The 25,610-nt window shown below is 44.6% G+C and overlaps 2 protein-coding genes and 1 long non-coding RNA gene across 6 annotated transcripts; 1 reads left to right on the top strand and 2 right to left on the bottom strand.

The window, feature by feature from the left end:
* Positions 1-40: 40 nt before the first annotated feature.
* Positions 41-8,741, bottom strand: RUNDC1 (RUN domain containing 1). The gene is made up of 5 exons (XM_090292300.1): positions 8,217-8,741; positions 4,582-4,740; positions 3,374-3,572; positions 2,820-2,939; positions 41-2,394 (listed from the first exon to the last, which is right to left on the bottom strand). Exons 1-5 carry the CDS (start codon positions 8,709-8,711, stop codon positions 1,529-1,531), a joined length of 1,839 nt encoding a protein of 612 aa, XP_090148426.1. The 5' UTR covers positions 8,712-8,741; the 3' UTR covers positions 41-1,528.
* A 331-nt stretch (positions 8,742-9,072) lies between these two features.
* On the top strand, positions 9,073-23,977 carry PTGES3L (prostaglandin E synthase 3 like). 4 transcript variants are annotated; one of them, XM_090290812.1, is made up of 17 exons: positions 9,129-9,261; positions 9,848-9,961; positions 10,052-10,118; positions 10,223-10,321; positions 11,805-11,894; positions 12,562-12,615; positions 15,695-15,826; positions 17,697-17,856; positions 19,006-19,063; positions 19,508-19,664; positions 19,760-19,876; positions 20,107-20,237; positions 20,436-20,502; positions 20,663-20,754; positions 21,184-21,238; positions 22,209-22,303; positions 23,744-23,977. In XM_090290812.1, the coding sequence occupies exons 1-17, from the start codon at positions 9,254-9,256 to the stop codon at positions 23,877-23,879; spliced, it is 1,632 nt and encodes a 543-aa protein (XP_090146938.1). In that variant the 5' UTR covers positions 9,129-9,253; the 3' UTR covers positions 23,880-23,977. The 4 variants fall into 4 exon arrangements, with proteins under 4 accessions (XP_090146937.1, XP_090146938.1, XP_090146936.1 ...); XM_090290809.1 differs by lacking the exons at positions 9,129-9,261; positions 9,848-9,961; positions 10,052-10,118; ... (1 more) ...; positions 11,805-11,894; positions 12,562-12,615 and adding an exon at positions 15,484-15,565; XM_090290811.1 differs by lacking the exons at positions 15,695-15,826; positions 17,697-17,856; positions 19,006-19,063; ... (6 more) ...; positions 22,209-22,303; positions 23,744-23,977 and adding an exon at positions 13,104-13,520 and having other exon boundaries at positions 9,073-9,261.
* Positions 12,912-14,583, bottom strand: LOC149998523 (uncharacterized). The gene is made up of 2 exons (XR_016513943.1): positions 14,450-14,583; positions 12,912-13,610 (listed from the first exon to the last, which is right to left on the bottom strand). It is a non-coding gene; the product is annotated as an uncharacterized LOC149998523 (long non-coding RNA).
* Positions 23,978-25,610: the final 1,633 nt, after the last annotated feature.

Raw genomic sequence — 25,610 nt, 5'->3', positions numbered from 1 at the left:
AATTGCAGGCCTGGGTGAGACAGGGTGATATAGCCAAGGGCACTTTTTAAAATTTATTTTTATTTTTTATTTTTTCTGTAAGGGCACTTTTTAGTGAATTTATTCATGGGGGGAAAAATACCACCACCAAAGTTGAGTTGATCCAGGGCAGAGGGCAGAGAAAAGACAGAAAGGTCAGGAGCCAGACATACTTCTGGGAAATGATCTGGGTCAGATGGGCTGATAATGCCCAGACAGACTTCCAAATCAAAATCAAGGATCTCTTAAGATCTTTACAAGAAACCTACACAAAATACTAGACTTTACTAGCAACCACAGATATATCACTTTTCACAACATTCACATTTATTCTGCTTCACACAGGAAAACTAATTCTAATGAATTATCAACGATACATCATAAATAACATTGCTGGAAAAAATTAAGTTAAAATGCACTATATAATAGTGCAGACATAAAGTGCAGCTGGCAATTTAATACATGAAACATGCTGAATCAGTAGTGTTGGGAGCCCACTTGGTTTTCTAGAAAGTGGTTAACACTTTGACCATCTTTATCAGTCCTGGAGCAGTACGCAGGCTGAATGGCAAATATGAACTAAAAAGGCTAAAACACTGAGGACCAAATAGGACTGCTCTAGCAATCTGTCCTAGTTCCCACCCCCTACATGATCAAACCTCCTCCATCATCCAGCCTCCAGGACAAATGGAGTCACAGCCTAGGAAGGAGCTGCTGCTGGTCACTGATTTGTTTTCCTATCCACACCTGACTCAGTGGCAGGGTTCTCTTGAGAAGTATACCCCTGACACATCTACTCCTAAGATCACTGTCAATGTCTTGTTGGGAGGTGCACAGAGGAAAGATTACTTGCCCGAGGACATGGTACCAGATGATGGTTGTCATTCCTTATAAACCCTCTCCAAACCCCAAAACCATCGTCTGTGCATGAGAAGAGGACCCCCTCATCAGGAACAGACTTTAGCTCTTACCTCTAGATGAAAAAGGGCTCATACGAAAATTAACTTGTGGTTAACTCCCTTAGAAATGCTGTTCTTAGAATATTCCCACATTCCTAGTTTTCGAGGCAGCTATGGAATATACATAGCCTCCCCTGACCTCGGCTCCCAACTTGACTTACAGAAGCCTCAACTCAAATGTCTTCTACGACCAACACTCACTCACGTTGTCCTTCATTGTCTTAAAGAGAATGGTTAGAGAAACCTGGATTCTTTGAACATCAGACCTGGCATCAGGAGTTGGTGCATTAACAGTGTGCCACGACTGATTTCTTTTATGTAGGCTCAAATATATGTCCCACATACACACTGTGGTTACACACCAGGGAAGAACCATTAACTGTCTCAGAATTTCTTTCTGAGATGCCAAGTCAGCGGGGAAAACAGACTTTGCAGTCATTTGTCTAGGAAAGCCATCTTTAAACCTTCCTCCCACTCTTTACTCCTATCTTAGAAGACTAACCATCTATCTTTACCAAGCAAGGTCCTAGGGTAGGGCCTGGGCACTCTCATCAAAAGGCATCTTTGATGTTTTTGAGCTGGCGCACAGCGAGGTCTACAGGGAGGCTGAACTTGAGGCTACTAAGGCGACTAAGCAGGTTGAGGGCACTCTCAAAGCCTGTGTGTGCCATGTAGCTCCAGGGCTGGTAGTGGGACTCAATGAGTGACCCCGACTTGCAGATGAGGTTCAACCAGGACACGAGACGCTGCTCATTCAGTGCCATGCACACCAAGGCCTTCAACTCTGAATCTGCGCTCCGCTTAAAAGGGTCGTGTTCTGTCAGCACCATGTGGATGGCTGTCAGTAGGCTCTGCTTGGGGGTCACAACAGTGCCTCCCATAACAGGCAGGGCAAAGGACTGGGAGAGCTTCCGGGCTGGGGACTCCACATAAGCGCGGCCGTTCTTAGCATGGTAGTACTTTACAAAGAGCTCCCAGGGGTGCATGGCTTCAGGGGCCGAGGAGAAGGCTGGCAGCAGACAAGCAATGGGGGCCATGACAAGGCTCATCCCTGGTGAAGAGGCATACAGTCCATGGGCTAGCAGGTCCCTCACGGCCACTGTCAGCTCCTTGCGTACAGCTGTCGTCAGCTCATCTCTGCCTCCCAGAGAGAGGTCTTGGAGGTTGGCAGAGGTGATGACATGGTCACGTGGCTGATGCCGTAAGGCTAGCTGCTTCACTCTGTCTACAGACACCTCCAGCCTCTTCAGTAAGGGAGAGTAGTCCCTGTCAGCCTGGCCCCTTGGCCACAGCGTTTGTGGGATCTGGCCCGTGGTACAACCAAACTGGCTAACAGCAAACATCTGGAGTACTGCCAGTGCTCGCCGCATCAGGTGCAGCCCTGTCTCCCGATCTCTCCTCACATCTTCTGCCTTTGCTGTTTGGAAAATACAATGACTCGTCAGTTAGGGCCATAATGACACAGGGGTATGTTCAACAAGTCACAAGATGAAATCAAGTCTTGCTGTTGAGCTATGTATGGGTCCCACATAAAGCCAAGAGCCAACCAGGCTGTCACTGGACTTACTTTTTTTTAGTTAAGAATGCCACTGGACTTCTCTTCTTTTCAGTTAACAACAGCCATATTGAAATATAATTCACATACCAAACAACTCACTTATTTAAAGTGTACAATTCAGTGGTTTTCATATATTCAGAGTTGTGTAACCACTATATCCCAAAAATAAATCTCGTACCATTGGCATTTCTCATTATTCACTTCTTCCCAACCCCCCAATCTCTAGACAACCACTAATCTACTTTCTGTCCCTACAGATGTGCTAATCTGAAAGCTGTACTTACGTTTGCTGTTTCCTGAGGGCAGTCGGCTGCTGCCAGTTCTGGTGGAGCCATTTCCTGTCTTCCCGCTGGCCTTGTGCTCACAGTGTCCGTTATCCGTCTGCAACGGGCTTCCCACTTCATCTGTAATGAGGAGTTACAAAGAAAAGATACTTCTTTAGCCCCCTGATGGCAGATTTTTAAAGGAAGAACGTTTACTAGTGTCTACTACATGACAAGACTTACAAATATATCTTATTTAATTGTGTAGAACAGTGACTGGCATATGGTAGTTGGCTCAATAAATATTTGCTGAGTGAAGGAAGCATGAATCATTTTATGGGTGAGGAGAGCAGGACTGAAGAGGTTAGGAACCTGCCCGAGGGCATGAAGCCAGTAAAGGGCAGGGCTTGGGTTTTAGCTATCTGGTTCTAAAATCCAAGCTCTTTCTACTCTTGCATGCTGGGTCCCTCACTATGTGATCGAACATCTGAAATAGTATGTCGAGACTGGCACCTTTAGGTATTACTACTTACAATACATATAATTATCACAACATCTGTCCACCCTCCTCTGACCTTGGATGAAATTGATGAACATCTCGAGGTCTCGAATCTGAGTTTTCAGCTGCTCAACCAACTGTTCTTTCACTCGGGCTGGGTTTACAATCTGTGCAACAGCTGCATCCACACGCTGCCGAAGCTCTTCAGTGGACAGGGAACTGATGTCCTCATTCAGATTCATGTCCAGTTTCTTTATTAACTCATCTATGATCACCTGTCAAGACCACAAGCAACGAGCACACCCTTTGGGACTTTCAGGGAGAAGATCAGGAAGAAGGAGAATCTTTACTAGTACACCTCCTATCCTTAGACAGAAATCAAAGACATGGAGAACTCCCAAATTTGTGAGAGAAATGATACAAGTGCTTATCAAGGCAATGAGACCTTTTACTTCTATGCAAATAACAAGAACCTTTGGTTCCTCTCTGACAGAAATGGCTCCTCTCACTGCAAATGTTCCACCAGGCTAGGCGACTTTCACTCAGGAGACCAAAAGTGTGAATAACCCAAAGTGGCTGATGATCCCAAAAGCCTCAAATTAGCTTCCCCCAAGGTCTCAGGAGAATAAATACTGGTTTCTCTTAGTTTCTAGTCCTCTCATCCCTTCTTGCCCTACTTGAGGCAACAAAAGAAAAATTTTTACAAAACATCAAAGTACATTATAGCCAAAATATCCCAGTGACATTATTAATAATAATGAAATCTAGGTAATGTAACTCAAACCCAGTCAGAGAAGAAGCCACATCACAGTGAGAGACCAACATGTAGGGGAGGCTGTAGCTGTATTTCTACTAGCAGATTTACCTGTCTACCTAGTTGTGGCTTAGATAAACACAACATTAAAGTCAGTGTGGATTCCTAGAATATTTATCAACTGGTTGTGGGGGGAAAAAAAGCTAGTTTATATGGTACAATGTGCGCAAGTAGAACTGTTTTAATGATCAAATGAAAATACTAAATATTAGTTATTGTTATGTATCATTACTATGATTAATAAGAATCAACAAAAAGATAGAGCTCAATCATCATATTTTAAGGCTTTGGAACTTGTGTTTCCATGGTGAATCAAGACTGATCCCATGTAACAGTAAAATTTCCCTTTGATTTGGGCCAGTGAAGGGATTTTCAGTAAGGCCCAGGGCAAACAAGCTAGGAAAGAATAAACACTGGAAGGAACGAGGTAACCTTAGGCAATGGTGGAGGCACCTCTGATACCTACTTACCCGCTGTCTTTCCAAGACCATGGATTGTGGCAGGGAATCATAATTTCCCTCTTGATAGGCAAACGTTTCCAGGTCATCTAGTTGGGTTTTGAGTTGGAGTATCAGTTCCTTCTGCTTTTCCCTTTGGGTTTCCAGACGTTCCCGTTTCTCCTGCTCACTCTAAGATGAAAAAATACTTAGGTTTACTTCACAGGCAAAGGAAAATTTAGGGCATATTAAGAAACCTGTAAAGCTAATAATGACTAACAAAATATAAAAGGTTTCCAAATAATTCAGATGAAATGCAGACTTTATAAGATAGGCTAAAAAATAGGAATAATTATTTCACATGGGGAAATTTATTAACTTTGTGTTTTCTTTAAGAAAATATTTGTCTCTCATTGGAAAAAATCTATGAATATAACGGGGCCTTTTGTTAATATTGCTTTTTCCACCCAAAGGTCTGGTTAGGACTGAGATAACTTATCTTAGACAACCTCCCAGGAATGAGCCGTGCCATCCTCCACAGCCAATTTCCACAGAACAACTCCTTAATATTTTGTGCAGGGAATATGGAGTTAAGGTTGTAGAGAAAGGCTTTATAACACATAGCCACTTTTTTAAAGATTCAGAGGCCCTCCAATGTATTATAACTATCTTCAAAATCAAAAGAATAAATGCAGATACCTGGGACAATGAAAAAAAAAGTCCAAAGCTAAGTAATGGGGGTGGGAAGGTCATAGTGCTTTTTCCCTTTTTTTTTTTTAAATATCTGGTAAGTTACTCTGAGCAGTGACTCCTTTTCCTACTGTTGGCCACCAGGCAGTTTCTGCATTTAAATTATTAAAATCCGTTCAGGGTGGCAAAGTCTTGCTAATACAGTATTCCCTTACTTATTGCGGGTATTACGTTCTAGACACGTCCCCTGCCCTGCCCCCGCGATAGGTGAAAATCCGCGAAGTAGGAACCTTATATTTATTTTAGTATTTATATATATTTTAAGGCTTTATAAACCCTTCCCACACACTTATAAACCATTCCCGGTCCCTTATTAACCTTTCCCACTCCCTTGTTAACCTTTTCCACACTTTTATAAACACTACTTATGTTCTTAAACATATTCTACACTCTTAAACCTACGTAACTTTAAGAACATACGTATACAGTACCGCAAAATCCTGTGATATAGCGAAAAATTCGCAATAAATAATTAAATATAATATTTTTTAAAATCCCGCGATACAGTGAGGCCGCAATAAGTGAACTGTGATATAGAGAGGGACTACTGTATATATTCAAACACTGGTTCTTCCATGCCTTTCTTTAGTATCAAAACAAAGCAAACCCAGCAGATCATGCAGGTATAAGGCTGCATTTTAAACTAGAAGTCTGTAGGATATTAAATTTAACCTTAAAATGGTACTCACCAAACCCTCCAGAAGTAAGGTATGAGAGAGAGAACAAATGGAAAACAACAAATTAACTTTTTGTCCAAGTTATTTAAAAAGCAATGTTCTTGCTTTACCTTTATTCGACATGAAAGCAAACCTTTTCTCAGAATATTCCTTCTCCAATACTTCTTGAGTGTTGTGTTTTCTTAGACTCCTGTTCATTTTCCTGTTTAATGTAGGCCTAGCTATCCTTTATGACGTTTCCTTGATTTCCCCAGGCAGAACTGATCATTTCCTCTGCTCTATTTTGCACACACCTATACTTTAGCTCATGTCACATTATAGTTATTTGTTTAGGATTCTGTTTCCTCCAGTCTCTGAACTCCTTACAGGCAAAGGCTTTGCTTTGTACCCTCAAGGCCTAGCACAGGGTAAGTGCTCAATATACATTTGTTTTATGCTACTGAATCAGGTACAGAAGGACATGTTCTAAACACAACAGTCCCCCCTTATCAGCAGTTTCGTCTTCCGTGGTTTCAGGTACCTGCAGTCAATGGAGGTCCAAAAATATTAAATAGAAAAATTCCAGAAATAAACAATTCAAAAGTTTTAAACTGTGCACCATTCTGAGCAGCATAATGAAATCTTATGCCTGACTCATCCCTTTGTCCAGAGTATTCAGGTATCCACGCTCCATGCACTACCCACCCATTAGTCACTTAAGAGCCATTTTGGTTATCAGACTGACTGTTGTGGTACTGCTACCGCAGTGCTTGTGTTCAGGTAACCATTATTTTATAATTTTTATTACAGTATAATTGTTCTACTTTATTATGTTATTGTTGTTAGTCTCTTACTGTGCCTAACGTATAAATTAAACTTTATCACAGGTATGCATATATAGGAAAAAACAGTATATATGTTCAGTACTATCCAAGGTATCAGGCATCCATGGCAGGTCTTTGATCGTATCCCCCTTGGATAAGTGGAGACTACTGTGATAAACTGACTTGAGGAAGCTGTCTAACCAGCTCAAGGAGCAAGAACTGGGTAAACTAACTTTGTGCTCCCATTGTACCCTAACTGTATGAAGCCAAGGAAAAAAGAAACCAGGTATAAATCCTGATTCCATTTTCATGAGAATATCTGCTGAGCTTTGTCACTTGCCATAGCAGTTCTAGTAAGCTATTTATTGGAATGTGAGCAAACAAGCTTAAAAAGATAGAACAATGAGCTCTGGTGCAAGACAGGAAATAACAGAAATAATCTTCACTACGAAGTGAGATAAAATACTGGTTTAAAAAAACTAGAAACTGAAAATAAGTAAATCATTTGGTTGGCATATATCCCTCACTTTGGCACTACCTGTTCTTGTGTCAATATATGCACACAAGATTACAGCTGCTTATTAGGTATTTTTGAGCACTACACTCCCCTTCCCCCAAAGCTGTACTATTTCTGAAAGTGAAATGAACAATCAAAAGAGCAAATCCACAGAGAACCTTTGGTGCTCCTCACATCTAACAGAGACTGACCAGAGGAATTTTTTCTATCCTTTTTATTCCTGTAAGGCAATGTGCCCTTGGTGTGGTATACAGATTCTCATAACTTCTTGAGGTAGGCTAAGTGAACAAATCTTGTCAGTTACCAAAAGAACCTCATTTAGAACACCTAGTTATTAAGCAGAATGGGGAAGGAATTTTAAAATACCAGCATTAGAAAATTCATGTAATCAGGAGTTGTTTCTTTTTACTTACTAAGATACTCTGCTGTTCACCAAAGCTATCGATCAGACAAGAAAGTCTAAAGATGAATATTTCTCTAGGTTCCAGGAAAGCACAGACAGAGTAGATCTAAATTTCCATGATTTCCAGTTAACTTGCTCTTTCACTAGCCAATTTTCCCAATCCCCAGGGTCCGGGCATTGTATCAGCAAATGTGCCAGGACTTAGGTATTGTATAAGGTGAGCAGGAGCAGCATTGCTTTGGTTGGTTGCTCTGCTGCCCTCTGAACACTCTCTTCGCTCACAGCTCCTCTGCCCTTCATGTCATCACATCTTCGGTGGACCGTTCTCATCCCAGGTTCCCAGGCCTCCGTCCTGCACTTCTGCGGGCCCCACACATCTGTCTCAATCATGTCCTAGACGCGCAGACTCACCTAGATGGGTCGCCTTCTCACCGATACTATCTCCATCCTCGTCAGCATCGCTACCTACCCAACCCCTCCTATTCCCATATTCGTCGGGCCTGGCCCCAGCTGCTCACCTGGTCCTCGCCCCGCAACAGTGGCCGGTTCCCCGGCAGCCTGTCGCCCTCGTCGCTGGCGGGGTCCTCGGGCTCCCCGTAACCCAGGACGTGGGGGCAGCCGCGGAAGGCAAAGTCCTCGAGCTCGCGCAGAAGGCGCTGCTGCTCCGCCGGCGCTCCGCGCACCACCTGGCGCAAGCGGAACTGCACCTGCGCGAAGTGCGAGGACAGCGCGAGCAACGCCGAGTCCAGCCGCCGCCGCTCAGCCCGCAGCCGCCGCAATGTCCGGCCAGGCGAGTCAGGCGGGGAGCCCGGGACCGCGCCGGGTTCCTCGGCAGCCGCCTCTTCCGAGAACGCAATCGTTCCAGGACCGGCCTCCGCCACCGCCCCCACCGGGGCCCAGCGCACCGCCTCACACGGCAGCAGTGACTCTTCTTCCTCCTCTTCGTCCTTTGCCTTTGATTCAGGAGCCGTTACCCCCGTTACCGGTTCCGTAGCTACTTCGACGGCCGCCATCTTCCCGGAAACGCTGGCGCACGTCAGCCGCGCCTCCTTGCTGCCTTGGCAACGGCGCGCGGGCAGGCAGGGAAACACTAGGAATTGGTGGGCGGGGCTCAGCTGTCACCGAATTCAGAAGTCGTGGAGGGCCGGCCTTCCCAGAGGATTTAATTCGGGCCAATAATTTTGTATTGAACGCCTATTGTGAATCAAGCACTGAATGTACTAAGCGTTGGGGAAACAGGTGAATGAAGCAGGGGACAAGTCGTTCCGTGTTATCTATAGTGTAGTGTAGCTTTTGCCCTGGTCTCAGAAGGCGGGTCGTCTCTTCCTAAATCTGTACATTTCTGGAGACTCGGAGACGTGAAGGGCTGCAGGGATTATGCTGTCCTACAGTCTCTTCAGAGTGCAGCTCCCCTGATTGTAGGGCCACGTTTTCCCAGCCTCTAGAACCTTCCCCTGACCATATAAGGAGAGGCAGCTGCTGGGGGAGTCACCAGGATCTAAAGATAGCGGCCCCTGCCTCGCACTCCAAACGCAACCGGGCAGCGGGAGCCGCCATGGCACGGTGAGTGTTTCTGGCCTCCCTTTCCCTTTATATTCCTTGCCTCACGTTTTCTGGGCGCAACAGGTTCTGCGAGGTCCCATGGGAACCCCAGACCCCAGGTCTCTGTAACTTTGGGGTGGTTAGAGGCCATGTGACCTCTGCGGGTCTCTCTAATTCACTACCTTTGTACTCTCACACTTAAATTTTTTTTTAATTTATTGATTTTTAAAGAGAGAGAGAGAGGAAGGGAGAAAAAGAAACATTGATTTGTTGTCCCACTTATTTATGTATTCATTGGTTGGTTCTTGTATGTGCCCTGACTGGGAATCCAACCCACAACCGTAGCACAACAGGATGATGCTCTAACCAACTGAGCTACCCAGTCAGGGCCAACGATACTCTCACACTTTTGATTCTCTCCAGGTTCACCCTCACTACACACACCACTCCCATCACTCTGCTTGCACCTCCTCATGTTTCCTTTAGCTCCATTGTAACAGGCCTGTAGCATAAAATATCCTTAGGTTTCCACCTCCTCCCATCTTTCCCAAATGCGCTCAGTCTCCCTCTCCCACCCCTATGAAGCCCCACCTCGACTCCTCTTCAGGCAGCATGCGCGGACCCTGTGGTACGACAGGCCCAAGTATGTGTTCATGGAGTTTTGTGTGGAGGACAGCACGGATGTCCATGTGCTCATAGAAGACCACCGCATTGTGTTCAGGTAATGGCCCTCCCCTCTGTAGGACCCGGTTTCCCAGGAACGTTTCCCTTCTCCCACTGCCCCCACTGTCAGTCTCGCGCATCTCCTCAGCTGCAAGAATGCCGATGGAGTGGAGTTGTACAACGAGATTGAGTTCTACGCCAAGGTGAACTCCAAGGTAAGGATGGGGTGGGACAGTCAGGTTTGGATGGGAAGGCGCCTGGGAAATGGGAGATTCGTTCTAAACCTCAGACCCTAAGAATGAGGCTCTCTCTCTGGCAGGACTCTCAGGATAAGCGCTCTAGCCGCTCCATTACTTGCTTTGTGAGGAAATGGAAGGAGAAAGTGGCCTGGCCCAGGCTCACCAAGGAGGACATCAAGGTAGGGAGGGGCCTGCTTTTTCTCCTGGGCTCTCTGTCATGTACACAGGTGCCCCAGTTAGGTCTGGGAATCACCCTAACCTCTTTCCCACCACCAACATTTTATTACTCACTAGGTCCGGCCTCTGATTTGTTGGATAATATTGAACCCATTATTTTATCTCTTCCTAATTCAGGCCTCATCCGTCACTGGGTGAAGTTTGTTGCATATTTTAAGCCCCACCCCCGATCTATTTAATGCAGCGCTCCCATTATGGTGTGTCTAAAACTGCATTTGACCCTGTCAGACCCCTACTTAAGATCCCCCACTGGCTTCTTTTCTCCTAAAGGCTGCAAACTGGCTGTCTGCTGGTTGAAACTGGCTCTCAAATTTATTTTAGTGGTCTTCACAGTGTTAAAAATTACTTTGGCTACTGATATTTAGAATTTTTGATTAGTTGCTGACATATAAAAATGAGGAGATTTCACTTACAAATCCAGATTATTAGCTTCTCTGGAAAAATGGAGATTTTGGCCACACTGATCTAAAATTCCCAAATGCCTCGAGTTGGAGCTTTAAATGGGGCATGTGGTTCACCTCACTTGACTCCTTTTCATTGTCTTCCTGACTCTTTTGGGCATTTGAGTTCATAACTTCTGTACTCTAGGTTGAAGTCCAAGCACCACAGTGTGACATATAAGATCATGACCTGGCTATTCCTCTCTCTATAGCCTCATATCCCATTACTCTCTGCCTCAAACTTCACATTCCAGCCACAGCAAGCTGCTTGCAGCTCTTTGACAGACATCAGGCTATTTCTCAGCTTTGTACCTTTGCTCAAGCTGTGTCTTCTTCCTGGAAAGCCTCCATCACCACTACCTTCTCCCACCTAACCCCTGTTCATCCTTCAAGGCTGTGACTTCAAGAAGCCTGGGTTCCCAAAATATCCCCTATACAACCTACCAACACCCTTTCCACACTGTATTATAATGATTTATTTACATTTCCCTTCCCCACTTGCTTCTTGATGTCTGGGACTATGTATTGAACACTTTTATAATCCCAGGGCCAATCTCAGAGTCTGGCCCATACTATCTGTTCAATAAATATCTGTTAAATGAATGAGTGAATAACTTCTCTAAGTGTGGGAACTTGGAACACGGGCCTCAAAGGGTTCTCCCTTCCATGCTTGGTTGACTCTATGATATTTTTGACAGTTATATTTCCAGATGTGTTATCTCCCTAGTCAATCTGCTCTTGGAGGGCAGAATTTCTATGCTTTTCTGTACTATGCCTGGCATTGTGCTTAATAGGGTCTTGGAAATCTTTATGGATGATGATTATAATGTGGCAGTCTGAAGGTGGGGTTAGTCAAAGGGGTACTGTTGGGAAGACTACTTCCATTGACCTTCTTCCCCCAGCATGCTTCTGTGCACACAAGCACGTTTTTCTATGCACTTCTGCTGCCCTCCTGGCCTTTGACTGTCCATGCTTCTTCTTGTAGCCAGTGTGGTTGTCTGTGGACTTTGATAACTGGAGAGACTGGGAAGGGGATGAAGAGGCAGAACTGGCTCAGGTGGAACATTATGCAGAGGTAATGCCATATTCTGCCCATCTTGATTATTCTCTGCACACATTCTCTGGAGGATTGTCATTAGGGCTAGGCAGAAATATATGAGCTCCTCAGACTGGCTGCTCATTGGTGCTGATACTCTTTACATTTTTTATGTGATGTTTATTTAGTAGGGATGGGAGAGATGAATATTCTATTAGTGAAATTATATACATACATTCACTCACTATTAATAGAGATAGCCTGTGTTCTGAAAAAATTTGGCTAAATCTTCTTCTATTTTTCTGTAATTTTTGTTCTCTATTGTGTGTGTGTTATGTGTGTTTGTTTTCTTGAGCCAGACAACTTCAAGGGAAGTTCAAACTAAGCAGTATAAAATTCACATTAAAAGTCACTATTTCTCAATAAATTGTACCCTGCCATGAGTTATTTGGTTTCAGAATTTCAGTACTAGTTACTCAAGTTGCAAAAACACTAGCAGACCCTGAGTTGGATTAGTAAGGAGGGTTGTCTGTGTGTGTTTAAATTTCCTTTTAAAAAGGAAATGAATTTACTTTTCTCTAATTCATTTCCCTGATGTATTAGGGGCTTTAAGAATAGGCAGTTGTCTGGCTGGGACCATTCTTCTGTGATCCATCAGTATGCAGGTTGCTGTCCTTTCTTGTGACTCCTTTTCTCTTCCCACTAGCTTCTGAACAAGGTCAGCACCAAGAGACCTCCCCCTGCCATGGATGATCTGGATGTAAGTAAAGCCTGTCTCTCAATCCTTGAATTTCCTTTTGGCCCTTAAAAATAAGGTACTGGAAAGCTCCTGTCTCTGTTCTGCACACTGTAGTTCTCAATGCATGTTAGAATTTAACAGAGGAAGTTGAATATTCTCCAGGCTTTAAAAACTCCAGCAATACCCTCCTCACTTCCATCTCTTCCTCTGCTTCTCCATCCTAGAACAGATCTGGCACTGTTGACTATCTTTATAGTTGTAAGGAGCAGTAGCATTAATTGAAATTCTGAAACTAAATGATACATGACACAATGCTGTTTATTGAGTCCTAGTGGTTTACTTTATTTTCCAAAATTTAAATCCTTCTGTATTAGCCTTCCAAGAAGTTGCGTGACTTAGAAAATCACAAAAGAAAACTTGGAGAGCAGAAGGGAGTGAGCAGTGTTTATGAACACATGTGCACTCTTTGCATACTCTACAGGTGCTTTTGTCTTTTTCTTTTTTTCTAGGATGATTCTGACGGTGCTGATGTGACAAATAATTAACTTCTGTGCAGCAGAGCTGGGGAGGATGCTGTGGCTATCCTCCAGTCATTATGACAAGCTAGGGCCTGGGCCTTTGTCCAGGTCTTTGGCTGTGCACCAGGGTTCTCTGGCATCTCAGATCTTTCCTAGAAGCTCTTAATTAAGGGTCCTCCTTCATGCTTTATTTCTTTTTACTAGGCACTTGACTATGGCTGCTGTATCAGATGGCAGAATAGCAAAGGAGTAGACTGGTGGCACTTCTGACTTCCTACAAATTGTCTATAATCTCTGTGTTTGGGCTGCTCATCAGGGCTCTCTTGAATATTTGAGCATGTGTATATATGTGGTAGAGCGGAAGCCAAAGAAGTAGCATATCGACTATAATAAATCTCTAGGAACTGGTCTGTTTCTTTTTTGCTTGTATTTCTTTTTCCTGGAGGCAAGCCTCTTCTCCCTCGTGGGTGTCAGAGATCCTGGTCCTCATTGTTGAGACTGGAAGAAAGATGGTGGGAATAGGCTGTAGCCAACCTGGGGGACTTTCCCATGCACAGATCCATGCTCTGATTTCTCAGAGCAGAAACCAGTCTTTTGCTATATGGCTAATACTGCCAACCCTAGAACCAGCCAGAAACCTACTTCAGCTTCCTGCATACTCCAGAAATCTCTTTGTACATACTTTTAAAGCTGACATCAGTTATTAAACTTAAATGCAACTGCTAATGGACTTCCGGTCAAGATGGCAGCATAGGCAGAAATGGCTCTCCTCTTTGCACAACCGCATCAAAATTACAACTAAAATATAGAACAACCATCCCTCAGAACCATCAGAAATTGGGTTGAATAGATGTTTAACAACTACAGAATTAAAGAAACCACATCCATCCAGACTGGTAGGAGGCGTGCAGATGTGGAACAGGCCAGTCTCTCACCAGGTGTTGTGGATAAAAACTTGGGAGGGCCCCCTGGCTGATGTGGCTCAGTGGATTGACCTACAGCCTGCAAACTGAAAGTCATTGGTTCAACTCCCAATTCCCTGGTTTCGAGCCAGGTCCCCCGTTGGGGGTGTGTAAGAGGCAATCTATTGATGTTACATCAATGCTTCTCTACCTCTTTTTTTCCCTTTCTCTAAAAAGTAAATAAATAAAATCTTTTAAAAAAAGGAAGAAATACAAATAGATAGTTACAGAATAGCCATGGGGATGTAAAGTACAGTAAAGGAAATGGAGTAGCCAAAGAACTTATATGCATGACCCATGGACATGAACAACAGTGGGGGGATTGCCTGAGGGAGTGGGGGAGTATATTATGTTTTACAATTTACTATTTCTTACCTCATTAAAATTTTTGAATTTCATATCAGCCCTATAACATAATTAGGTCTTTTCTTCATAGGTGATCAAAGAGGTCACAATAAGTGGCAAAGCTGGGACTTGAATTTGTACAGCATATCCCCTATCCACAATTTTGAAAACCGAGAAGTTCTGAAAACTGACCAAAAAAACTCAAAACAAACAAACAAAACCAAGCAAAAGAAAAACACCAAAACTCATTTGACAGCAAAACATGACCTGACCTAAAATGATGTGAGGCTATTTATATAGTCTGTTTATTCCACTTAGCGTATTTCTCAGCATAAATATTGAGTTTGATTACATGATGTTGCTCTAGAAATCCAAATGGAGTGCATTAGGTAACACATAGAGTATGCTCTCCATTACTACCTTAAAAATCCTAATTTCTGAAAATTCTAAATTCTGGAACATCGGAGTCTTCAGGCTTATTAGTTGTTTGAAAGAGCAGAAAGAAAGTTAATTTTAACTTTAAATAGTTTGAAGTTTTAAGGCATTGACTGCAGCTTGATAACTTCTTTATCTACACTGACCAATTAGGTAGCACTAGTCAGTCACATGTACTTGAAATGTGGCCAGTTCGAGCTGAGATGTGAGTGTAAAATACACACCAGGTTTCGAAAAATTTGTACGGGAAAATAATCTTATTTTTATATACCTACTACACGATGAACAATATTCTGGATATGTTGAGTTAAATAAAATATATTATTAACAAATGTGGCTTTCATTACATTCCTATTGGGCACGCTGCCGTGTATCAGGCACTTTCCCCACCTCTACCTAACACATCCCTGGAGCACAACGGGCTAAATTCAGTGCCTTGACAAGTTCAGGACGCAGTTTCATCCTCTGCTCATTTTCGAAGTCTCAGAACAGTTGCTAAACAGCCCCGAACGCCTGCAAGTTGCGTTTTCAATACTTTGTCCCGACCAACCCCCATCCTTACCTGCCCGCTTCCGCGCAGAGACACACACGTTATGAGGACTGTCCCCTTTCGGCCTCCGTCCGCCCCTGGCGTTTCAGTGCGCGCCGTTCCCCGCGTCCCAGACGACAGTGATGGCGTTCCAGTGTCAGCGGGACAGCTACGCTCGGGAGGTGTGGCAGGCTTGGCGAAGATGGGGCGGTGGGGGAAGAGGGCGCCGTGTGGAGGGAGGGCCGAGCTAGATTCAGTCCCGGCGTACCGAGGGCTGGGGTCCGGGCTTACACTCTCATCTTTCTGTTCAGTTCACCACCACCGTGGTCTCCTGCCGCCCAGCGGAGCTGCAGACCGAAGGAAGCAATGGCAAGAAGGAAGTGCTGAACGGTTTTCAAGTGGTGCTGGAAGACACGCTGCTTTTCCCCGAGGGCGGGGGACAGGTAACAGACATCTCCTTTACTCCTCCTCCGTCCCACGAAGCCCTTGATTCCTTTCTGCCCAGTTGGAAGATGCTCTGCTGTCCCTCTGACCCCCGCCGCAATGAAAACGATGGACGTTCAATTCACTTCACTTGTCCACACAGCAGATATTTATCAACAAATACTTACCTAACCATAACACATTCTGGGTACTATTCCAGGCCCTGAGGATAAGGGGTTAACAAAACAGTTCCTCTACATACGTAGAATACTAGTATTCACTGGAGAAGACAGACAAAACTGTAGGGATATTCTCCTAGGTAGGGGGCCAAGTTATTCCAGTAGAGACCTAAAAGAAGTGAGGGGGGTAAGCCGTTGTAATTGGCTAGTGCTAGTGGGGGAGGGGTAAGTATTCCAGGTGGCAGGAATAGCAAGTGCAAAGGCCCTGAGGTAGGAATGAACTTAATGTTTGACCGGAACGAAAAGTCATTACTGGGAGCGAGCATGACAGAGGGCTGACTTACCAGTGCTGTAACAGGGTAGTGACAAGGTCCAGTGTGAACATGGGGAAGGCGGATAATAACACCAAAGGTGGGCATTATGGGAGAGGTTTTTCCGGCAGAGATAATAGCTCAAACAAAGGCAGGGAAGCCTGAAAGAATCTGACAAAACTAGTGAACTGCAAATAGTCAGATATAGTTGGAGTCTGTGGTGTGTGTTGATAGATCACAGGCTGGAGATGACCTTGGAATGGTAAGTGGAGGTCAGTTCAGAGGTCCTTAAAGGATGTGTTAAGGTGTGTGGACTTCATTCAGGAAGCTATGGAAAGCCATGGAGGTACTTAGGCAAAGAAATGACATGGGAGAACATGTTCAGTAAACTTGATAGTGACAAAGTTCCAATTTTATATCAGTGTCATCATTATTACAAGGATTTTCCCAACACAGAGGTTTTCTGACCTGCAAAGAAAAATTGTGACCTCAGGCAGCCATAGAACATCTCATTTTATACATCACTTCTTTTAGGAGGTTTTCCTTGATTTCTTAAGACTGTTAGGTCTCTTTCCTTTGAGCTCCTCTATGGCATGTTGTAGATGATATTGCAATTACTTGTTTGCATGTCTATTCTTCTCCAGACTCTGAAGTTCCATGAGGGATCAAGTCTTGTTTACATTGTATTTCGTAAGCACAGTGTCTTGTAAGCAGTTGGCACTTGCTATTTTTTAAGTGAATGAATATTTTAAATTTATTTTTTATTTTAACTCCCACCTGAGGATATGTTTTATTGATTTTTAGAGAGTAAGGAAGGGAGAGAGAGAGAGAGAAACATTGATGTGACAAAGAAACATCAATTGGTTGCCCCCAGTATGTGCCCCAAACAGGGATTGAACCCACAACCTAGGTATGTGTATTGACCAGGAATCTAACCCGCAACCTTTTGTTGTACAGACAACACTCCAACCAACTGAGCCACCCAGCCAGGGCTGAAGGAATATTTTTGAATCTAATTCTAGTAGCAGTGTAGAGGATGGAATGGAGGGAAGGAAGAAAATTAAGATCATTTTAAAAATTATTGAAAGATAAGGATCTAAAGTAAGGGAATGAAAGTGAGGATTAAGGTTCTTTGGATTTTACTGAAACCTTCATTGCTGTAGTTACCATCTTTGTTTTAATCCTGTTATTCTGTTCTGAAGAACAAAATATATAGGTATTCAGTGAAGTGGACAGAGACAGTTCCCTCCTGAAACAAGGTGGACCACCTCGCTTGGCTTTCCATAGGGAATCTCAAATTCTGGGCATGTTTCTCACACACTTTCCTTAGAGGGTCTTTGTATCCAGGAGTTAAGGGAGCCCTGCCTCCCACCACTGATTATCCTTACTTCTATCCCCAGCCTGATGACCGTGGTACAATCAATGACATCTCTGTGCTGAGAGTGACGCGCCGGGGGGCCCAGGCTGATCATTTCACACAGAAACCCCTGATCCCTGGGGCTGAGGTCCACGTTCGGGTGGACTGGGAGCGCAGGTTTGACCACATGCAGCAGCATTCAGGTAGGTGGGGCAAGGGCAGGGGATTCGTTGAAGGGGCAGATACTGTGTGTGGGGATACAGCGATGATTGAGGTATGATTTGGGTTCTCTAGGAGTGAGCTTTTTGGAAAAGAGAAACGTTCAGAATCAACAGGACATGACAGATGTTATAAAAGCAATATGAGCAATTAAAGTAAAACTATTAGAATAAGTGCTAGATTTGAGTATTATTAAGTTCCTACTTGGTGTCTTTATCTGGATACCTCATAGGCTTCTTAAACTCAAAATGTCCAAAATGGAATTAAAAAGTCACCCAGCCCTGGCTGGTGTGGCTCAGTTGGAAAGGCATCGTTCCTTGAGGCTAGAGGCTGTTGGTTCCATTCCCGGTTGGGGTACATGCCTGGGTTGCGGTTTTGGTTCCCAGTCGGGGTGCGTGCAAGAGGCAGCTGATTAATATTTCTCTCTTGCATTGATGTTTCTCCCTTCCTCTCTTTCTCTAAAAAGGCAAATTTTTAAAAGTCCCCGGGTGAGACTTAAAAAAAAATTTTAAATCTGATCATGTTGCTCTTGCTTAAAACTTTTCAAAGGCTTCCTGTTGCTCTTGATAAAGCTAAATTTATCATGGCTCCCAAGACCTACCTGGGCTGGGACTTGTCTGCTGCTCCAGCCTCAGCTGGTGTCCCTCCCTCTTGCTCTGCTTTCTGGCCATGCTGGCCTTTCTCTCTTTTTTCCTGTTTCTTTTCTTCTTCAAGGCCTTTGGCTGTCTTATTCCCATTGCCTTCATAGTTAATTCCTTCTTTTCTTCCTCCTCCTCACTGTCATCAATCAGGGATAATACCATATCTCTAATGTTAAGCACTGTGCCTTGCATGTGGTAGGCACTTGATAAATATTTGTTGAATGAATGTGGCACATTAGAACTTAAGTTCAAATTCTGCCTCTGATAGGCTACATTCCTTTATTTGACATCTCTAGGACTCAGTTTCCTCTTTTGTGAATTGGCATCATAAAGCCTCTTGCAGAATTCTCATGTGAATTTTCGATAAAGTATCTCGAGGATATTACCCATTGCCCGACAAGTCTTCAACCAGGAAAGTTTCTATAATGATATTGTGGGACTAGGTGGCTGTCTGGGCTTCTCACTCTTCGCTCTCTTGTTCTCTATGCTCAGCGCAGCATCTCATCACAGCGGTTGCTGATCATCTGTTTGGGCTGCAGACAACATCATGGTGAGCACGAGGCATACGCCTAACTGTAGAGCGTGGCCCCTGACTACAGGCTCCTTTCCCAGTAAAGGGTCGGGGATAGGAGGGTAAAAGAGAGGGCAGTGTTCAAAGTCTGCTGTGTTCTCCTGCTCATCTTGAAGATGGGGTGGGGATGACCTCGTGTTTCTTGCGGGAAACACTTGGATGAGAGGAGAGAGATCTGCCATTGCTTAGGAAGGAACATAGAATTATGAGCCTAAAGACCTATAAGGTGAGTCCTGGGTGCTGTGGCCTTGATCACATTCATTACTACCCCTCACCTATGAGATGGAAGTGACACTCTCTACCTTGCAGGACTTTTGCGAGGATTAAATAAGATAATTTACATGGCCGTTCTTTGTAAACTGCAAACTTTCAGATATTATTATTGTCATTATTAGCATCCTGTGGTTACTGTTCTTCTGACAGGGAGTTAGGGCGACTCCGGAGCGTGATCGAGCTGGACTGCCCTTCTGTGACGGCAGAGCAAGTCGCTACCATTGAGCAGAGCATCAATGAAAAAATCAGAGAGCGGTTGCCTGTGACTGTACGAGAACTGAGCCTAGGTGATCCTGAGGTGGAGCAGGTGAGGGAAGAGCCAGTGGGGTGGCTTCCGTAGGATGGCCCTCTGAGGGTCCTCATCAAAATTCAGACAGCCCCTCTCCTTCCCCTGAGTTCTAGGTTAGGGGCCGGGGTTTGCCGGACGATCATGCTGGGCCCATTCGAGTTGTTACCATCAAGAGTGTTGATTCCAACATGTGCTGTGGGACCCATGTGAGCAATCTCAGTGACCTTCAGGTAGGTGAGGAAGGACTTTTGAATGGTTGGGAGAGGGTGTTAGGGAGTATGGGATCATGACAGGGTTGGGAGTGATAGAGTGGGGACAGTTGGGGAGTCCTGAGCGAAATCACTCCTTTTTTGCTTTCTAGCTGAGGGGGAGGTCTAAATGTCTCCTTACCTCAGGTCCAGCACCCATTGTGGTTTCTGCATGTGTGTATGTATGTGTGTTACCCCCTCACCTCATGTAGGTCATTAAAATTCTGGGCACTGAGAAGGGGAAGAAGAACAAAACCAACCTGATATTTCTGGCTGGGAACCGGGTGCTTAAGTGGATGGAGAGAAGTTATGGAACTGAAAAAGCATTGACTGCCCTGCTGAAGTATGCCCCCTTCTGTTGCCTCCTGTTTCTCAGGTCCTGGACACCCCAGGGCTTAGCTTTCCTACCTGTAAGGCCGACAGAATAATCTGTCTCTGGGGGGGTAAGATGTACTCATGATTGGTAAGTGCTGTGGATGTGCACCCAGCGCCAAAAGCAATTGGGAAGCTGGGCAGATCTCCACGGACCTTTCACTTGCAGGTGTGGATCAGAGGATCACGTGGAAGCAGTGAAAAAGCTGCAGAACTCCAGCAAGCTCCTGCAGAAGGTGATTATTCCTTGGAGGCTACAGAGGGCATGGGCTCTGCCTGGAACAGGCTCCCCGGACTCAGCCTCTCCGCCTAACCACATGTGTAGTTTGTTGTGGGGGGCGGGGATGAAGTGGAGGGAGGGTGGCGCTCTCTTGTTATCCTTTCCACCCATTTCAGAACAACCTGAATCTGCTGAGAGACCTGGCGGTGCACACTGCCCACAGCCTCAGGAGCAGCCCTGACTGGGGAGGCGTGGTCACATTGCACAGGTGAGAGACAGGGCAGGAGCGTTGGGCTTTAGGGCTCGGACTCTCCCCTGCGTGCAGTGCGTCGTCGGTGGCGGGTCTCTCACTGGTATTCTCAAGGCTGGGTGGACCCTAAGAAATGTTACCTATAAGATTTCTTGGGTTTGGTGTAACATCTTCACTCTGACTTTCATCACTGTCCCTCGCTTCCTTTACCATTTAACATCTCCACGTGTCTTGGTGAATCCTATTAAAGGGAGACAAATAAATGCAGAGCTTGTATGAACTGCTGATTCTGAGAAGGACATCTTGCTGGCCCTCAGCCAGTGCTCTTTCTCTTTGCTAAGAGTGTCTGGGGCTTGGCCCAAACAGGCAGCAGGGAGGCTGGGCACCCTGCGGTTTCCCAGCTCCCTCTCCACAACACGCATCTCACGTCTGTGCCTTTTGTTGTAGGAAGGAGGGTGATTCTGAGTTCATGAATATCATTGCCAATGAGATCCGGTCAGAGGTAAGAGGAGCATGAGGTCCTCTATGTACCCTGGGTGGAGACCTAAATGAAGGGCGTTAGTTTAGCTGCCGTCCCTCCACAGGAACACGCGAAGAGCAGGGAATAGAAATTCAGTCAGCATTTTTCTTATGATCAGCGCTATGAGCCAAGCTCTGTTTTAGGTGTTGAGCGAGATCTGGGGCTGTGACATTACCAGTTTCCAAGCCACTTGTAGCAGAAATATGAGGATTAGCTAGGCCCTTTGAAAGCCATCCCTTCCATTTCCCTTTCCCCTGGCTTCAGCTGCCCTTTCCCATCCTGACAGCCCTGACTTCCAGGTCTCTCTTTCATATTTACTCCAAGAAAACACTTTTTGGAATACCTGTTCTGGGAAAAGCAGTGTGTATATCTATTTTCATAATTCTGTCAACATTTATAATTTAGGGTGGTAAATGCTAGAGGCAGAGGGACCCCTTACCTGAAAAGGTGGGGAGATTTGACGGAAGAGGGCCTTGAAGACTGCTAAGTGATCATAGACAAGGGAGCAGAGGCGGCCAGGCAGAGGGAAACAGAGGTTTAGGAAACATGGGGTGCATGGGGGGTGAGGTGTGGGGGGCGGTGGCCAGGCTGCAAAGGTTGACATTCAGGTCCCGAAAGGCATTTTATGTTTGGCCGCGGTCAGTAGTGTCTTCTTAATGTTGCACCTAAGTTCCTGTGGTCAAAAAGTTTGATGGCTCCAGTGGGCCAGAGTGGAGGGTCTGCATTATCACTCACCCAGAGCATCACTTGTGATTTAGGGGAGAAAAGCTGTTTTATTTTGAATTGAGATACAACATTGTATAAGTTTAAGGTATACAGCATGTTGATTTGATGTATTTATAATTGAATATGATTTTAAAATCTGTTTTGAGACTGAGCATAGTGTGCTGTTTGAGGGGTTTGACCCCAAATTTTTAAGTATCAGGGTTCATCTCCTTGTCTTACCTCCTAGGAGACCCTCCTGTTCTTAACTGTGGGCGATGAGAAAGGCGCTGGCCTCTTCTTACTGGCAGGGCCAGCTGAGGCCGTAGAGACCCTGGGGCCCAGGTAACCTTCTGTGGGCTGTCTGGCATGGGTGGGAGAGCCTACAGGCCTAACCTCATACAGCCCTTTCCCCATGGGCAGAGGCCACCGCATCTGCAATCTCATTTTGATTCACCCCACAGACCTGTGAGGTGGCTGCAGTAATTATCACCAGCGCTCATTCCCAGTTTCACAGGTGAGGGATGACACACCATGTGCCTGGGATCTCACAGAGTGGCACAGCTGAGACTTGAATTCAGGTCTTTTGGCTCTAAACTTCATGTGCTTTGCCTTTTCATTTAGAAATTGGGATTCATAAGTTATACATGAATATAGGTGCTGGGTTCTCAGTAGGCAGATACAGCAGATGCTTAAGGCACCAGCAGAGCATGGGCACAAACTCTTTGGGGAAAAATAAAATCGGAATTTTGAAATGAAATAAAAAAGGCATTGATGTAATTGGTAGTGAAAAATTAGAACTTTGTTGGACTTCTTTCCCCTTATATTATTGTTTATATTTTATTTTAAATTAGATATGGTGGTGTAGCGCCCCCTGTTCTTTCTAGTAAGTTTTCAAAGTCCTGAGTGGCTCCGATGAATATATGTTCACTGTAAAGCATTGTAGGAAAACAAGCTTTTAAAATAGAGGATCCTGACAGGTAGCCAGAATTGGCTTATAGACTGGTTTGGCCTGTGTGCTATTTTAAATTTTTTAAATTACTTGCTACATTTTAAAATTAGGAGATTTTAATTTATTTTTTATTTTTATTTTATTTTTTAAGATTTTATATTTTAGAGAGAGGGGGAGGGAGGGAGAAAGAGATGGAGAGAAACATTAATGTGGGAGAGAAACATTGATTGGTTATCTTTTGTCCCCAAGCGGGGACGTGGCTCGCAGCCTAGGCATGTGCCCTGACTAGTAATCGAACCAGTGACCTTTTGGTTCACAGGCCGGTGCTCAGCCCACTGAGCCACACCAGCCAGGGCTAAAATACATAATTCTAGCTTTTCTCAAAAAATGAAAAGAAAAAGGCACTCTGGCAACCTTGGGCTCACATTCCCACACGGTAGTGGCTGTGAGGAACCTGTCTTCAGACAGGACAGGCTGGCGCAGGTTGCCATGGCCCCACCTTTCTCACTCACGCGCAGTTTGCGTCCCCGCTGCTCCCCGAAGGTGTTACGTCTGTAGCCCTTTGCCCCTGGTGTACACTCACCCTGCTCCCTGGAGGTTGCCGTAATTTATATAGACACTTCTGTTGTTTCCAGTTTTTCACTCTTACAATAAACACGGTATATTACTTTTGTTCACATGGGCAAGTATTTTTATGAAGGATTTGTAGAAGCCATCTGCTCTTCCTCCCTCCCCTTAGCCCATGGGGAAAGACTCAGGGCTGCTCTGGGTTTTTCTGTGGCTTTTCCCTTGAAGACCTCCCTCCCCTGACTGTATCTATCTCTGTTTCCCAGGGTGGCTGAGGTGCTGGAAGGGAAAGGAGCAGGAAAGAAAGGCCGCTTTCAGGGTAAGGCCACCAAGATGAGCCGGCGGGCAGAGGTGCAGGTGCTTCTCCAGGACTACATCAGCACGCAGAGTGCTGAGGAGTGAGGACTCAGCGTCTCCCTGGTGCTCCTGCCATTGAGAACGGGCCTCCGGTGTCCACAGCCAGAGTCTCTTGGACAATAAAATAGTTTGACTTGTAATAATTGTGGTACCATGTGTAACTGCTTTATATAATATACTCTAGTGTGTTTATGCAATAGGTATCTGAATAAACAGTTACTAAGTTGGTCATGTTAGACATAACCTGTGTGAATGAGTGTTATGTTGATGAAGTGCATTAGTTTATCAAAACCTAGCTGTATCCTGATGAAGTGCATTAGTTTATCAAAACCTAGCTGCCAAAGGAGAGTGCGAGTCAGGCTGGAGGCTTGTCCTAGGGCTTTGACTCATTCATGTTAAAAAATTTTTTTTCTTTAGAGAGGAGCAGGGGAAGATATCAATTTTGTTGCTCCACTTAATTATGCATTCATTGGTTGCTTCTTGTATGTGCACTCATTGAGATTTGAACCCATGACCTTGGTGTAGCAGGATGACACTCTAACCAACTGAGCCACCTGGCCAGGGCATTATTCACATCTTTTTTTTTTTTTCCTTATTTCCTTTTCTAGCCTCATATTTCAGAACTATAAAATATTAATGACTTTGTAAATAGGTCAAGAAGCTACAAAAATATATAGTAGAAAAATGTTCCAATTTTTACTGAGGCAGAAAAAGTATGGAAAAAGATGCATGAAGACTAATCCAAAGAAAGCTGAGGTAGCATTATTAAAATCAGACAAATGAGACGTTAAGGCTATAAGCTATAATACTTTAAGAATCATTGTTAGAGATCACGAGGGACATTAGTGAAAGAAGATAAAGTATTTCTAAATTTGTATGTGTCCAATAACAGCCTCAAAATACAGAAAGCAAAAATTGACAGGTCTGAAAGGAGAAACAAATTCACAATTGATAGAAGATTTAAACTCATCTTTCAGCAGCTGATAGAACAAGAGGAAGCATCTGAGGTTAAGAGCACAGTCTTTGGGGTTTCACAGACCTGAGTAGAAATCCTGACTATGTACATCTATTAGGTGGTAAAATAAAAAATAAAAATAAAGCAAGGAAGTGATGACTTTGAAAACTCAGGCCAGCATTTACCTCGGGGGTGGAGAGGGCGTGAAGCAGGATAGAGAAGGGACCTAGCATGGGGGTGGGAGGGTGGTGCCTGGGATGTCGGCAATGTTCCATTTCTTGACTTGGGTAGCAGTTACATATTACACAGGTGTTTGCTTTGTAATATTCACTATAGTCTACATGTATGTTTTATTCCATGAGGCTATATTTCACAAATTAAAGAGTACACTGAAAAAAATTCTGGTTCTGTTACTTGCCTTGGGAAAGTTATCCAGCCTGCAGTTTCCTCACTGATAACATGGCAGTGAGGGCAGTGCCTACTTCTCTGGGGTGTCGTGATATAAGTGCTCAAGAAAACACTGGGTTTCCCAAGCTGACCTGAGGACAGGTGATTTTTTGCCCTATGGCCAACCCCAGGTGAGCTGTGTCCCTGGGGGTGCTGTGGACAGGGTGCAGGCACCCCACGTGCTTTCCTAGGTTACTTTGGAGCTATGATTGAGCCCAAGGGAGGCTTCTTTTGAGCCCAATAGCTACCAGCAAATAGCTTCTGTTGGGTTGTTCACCTTGTTCACACAAGGACTTTATTCAGGTAAAAGTCCTCATGAGGAAATTCTGCTGCTGTCCCTGCTAGAGCAACCGAGGCAGGCCAGGAACGGGGCT

This window comes from Furipterus horrens, unplaced genomic scaffold (assembly GCF_987537825.1).
Source record: "Furipterus horrens unplaced genomic scaffold, mFurHor1.1.pri manual_scaffold_11, whole genome shotgun sequence".
Lineage (NCBI taxonomy): Eukaryota > Metazoa > Chordata > Mammalia > Chiroptera > Furipteridae > Furipterus > Furipterus horrens.
Note: the sequence above shows the minus strand (reverse complement) of the source record. Positions and strands in the feature narration are given on the sequence as shown.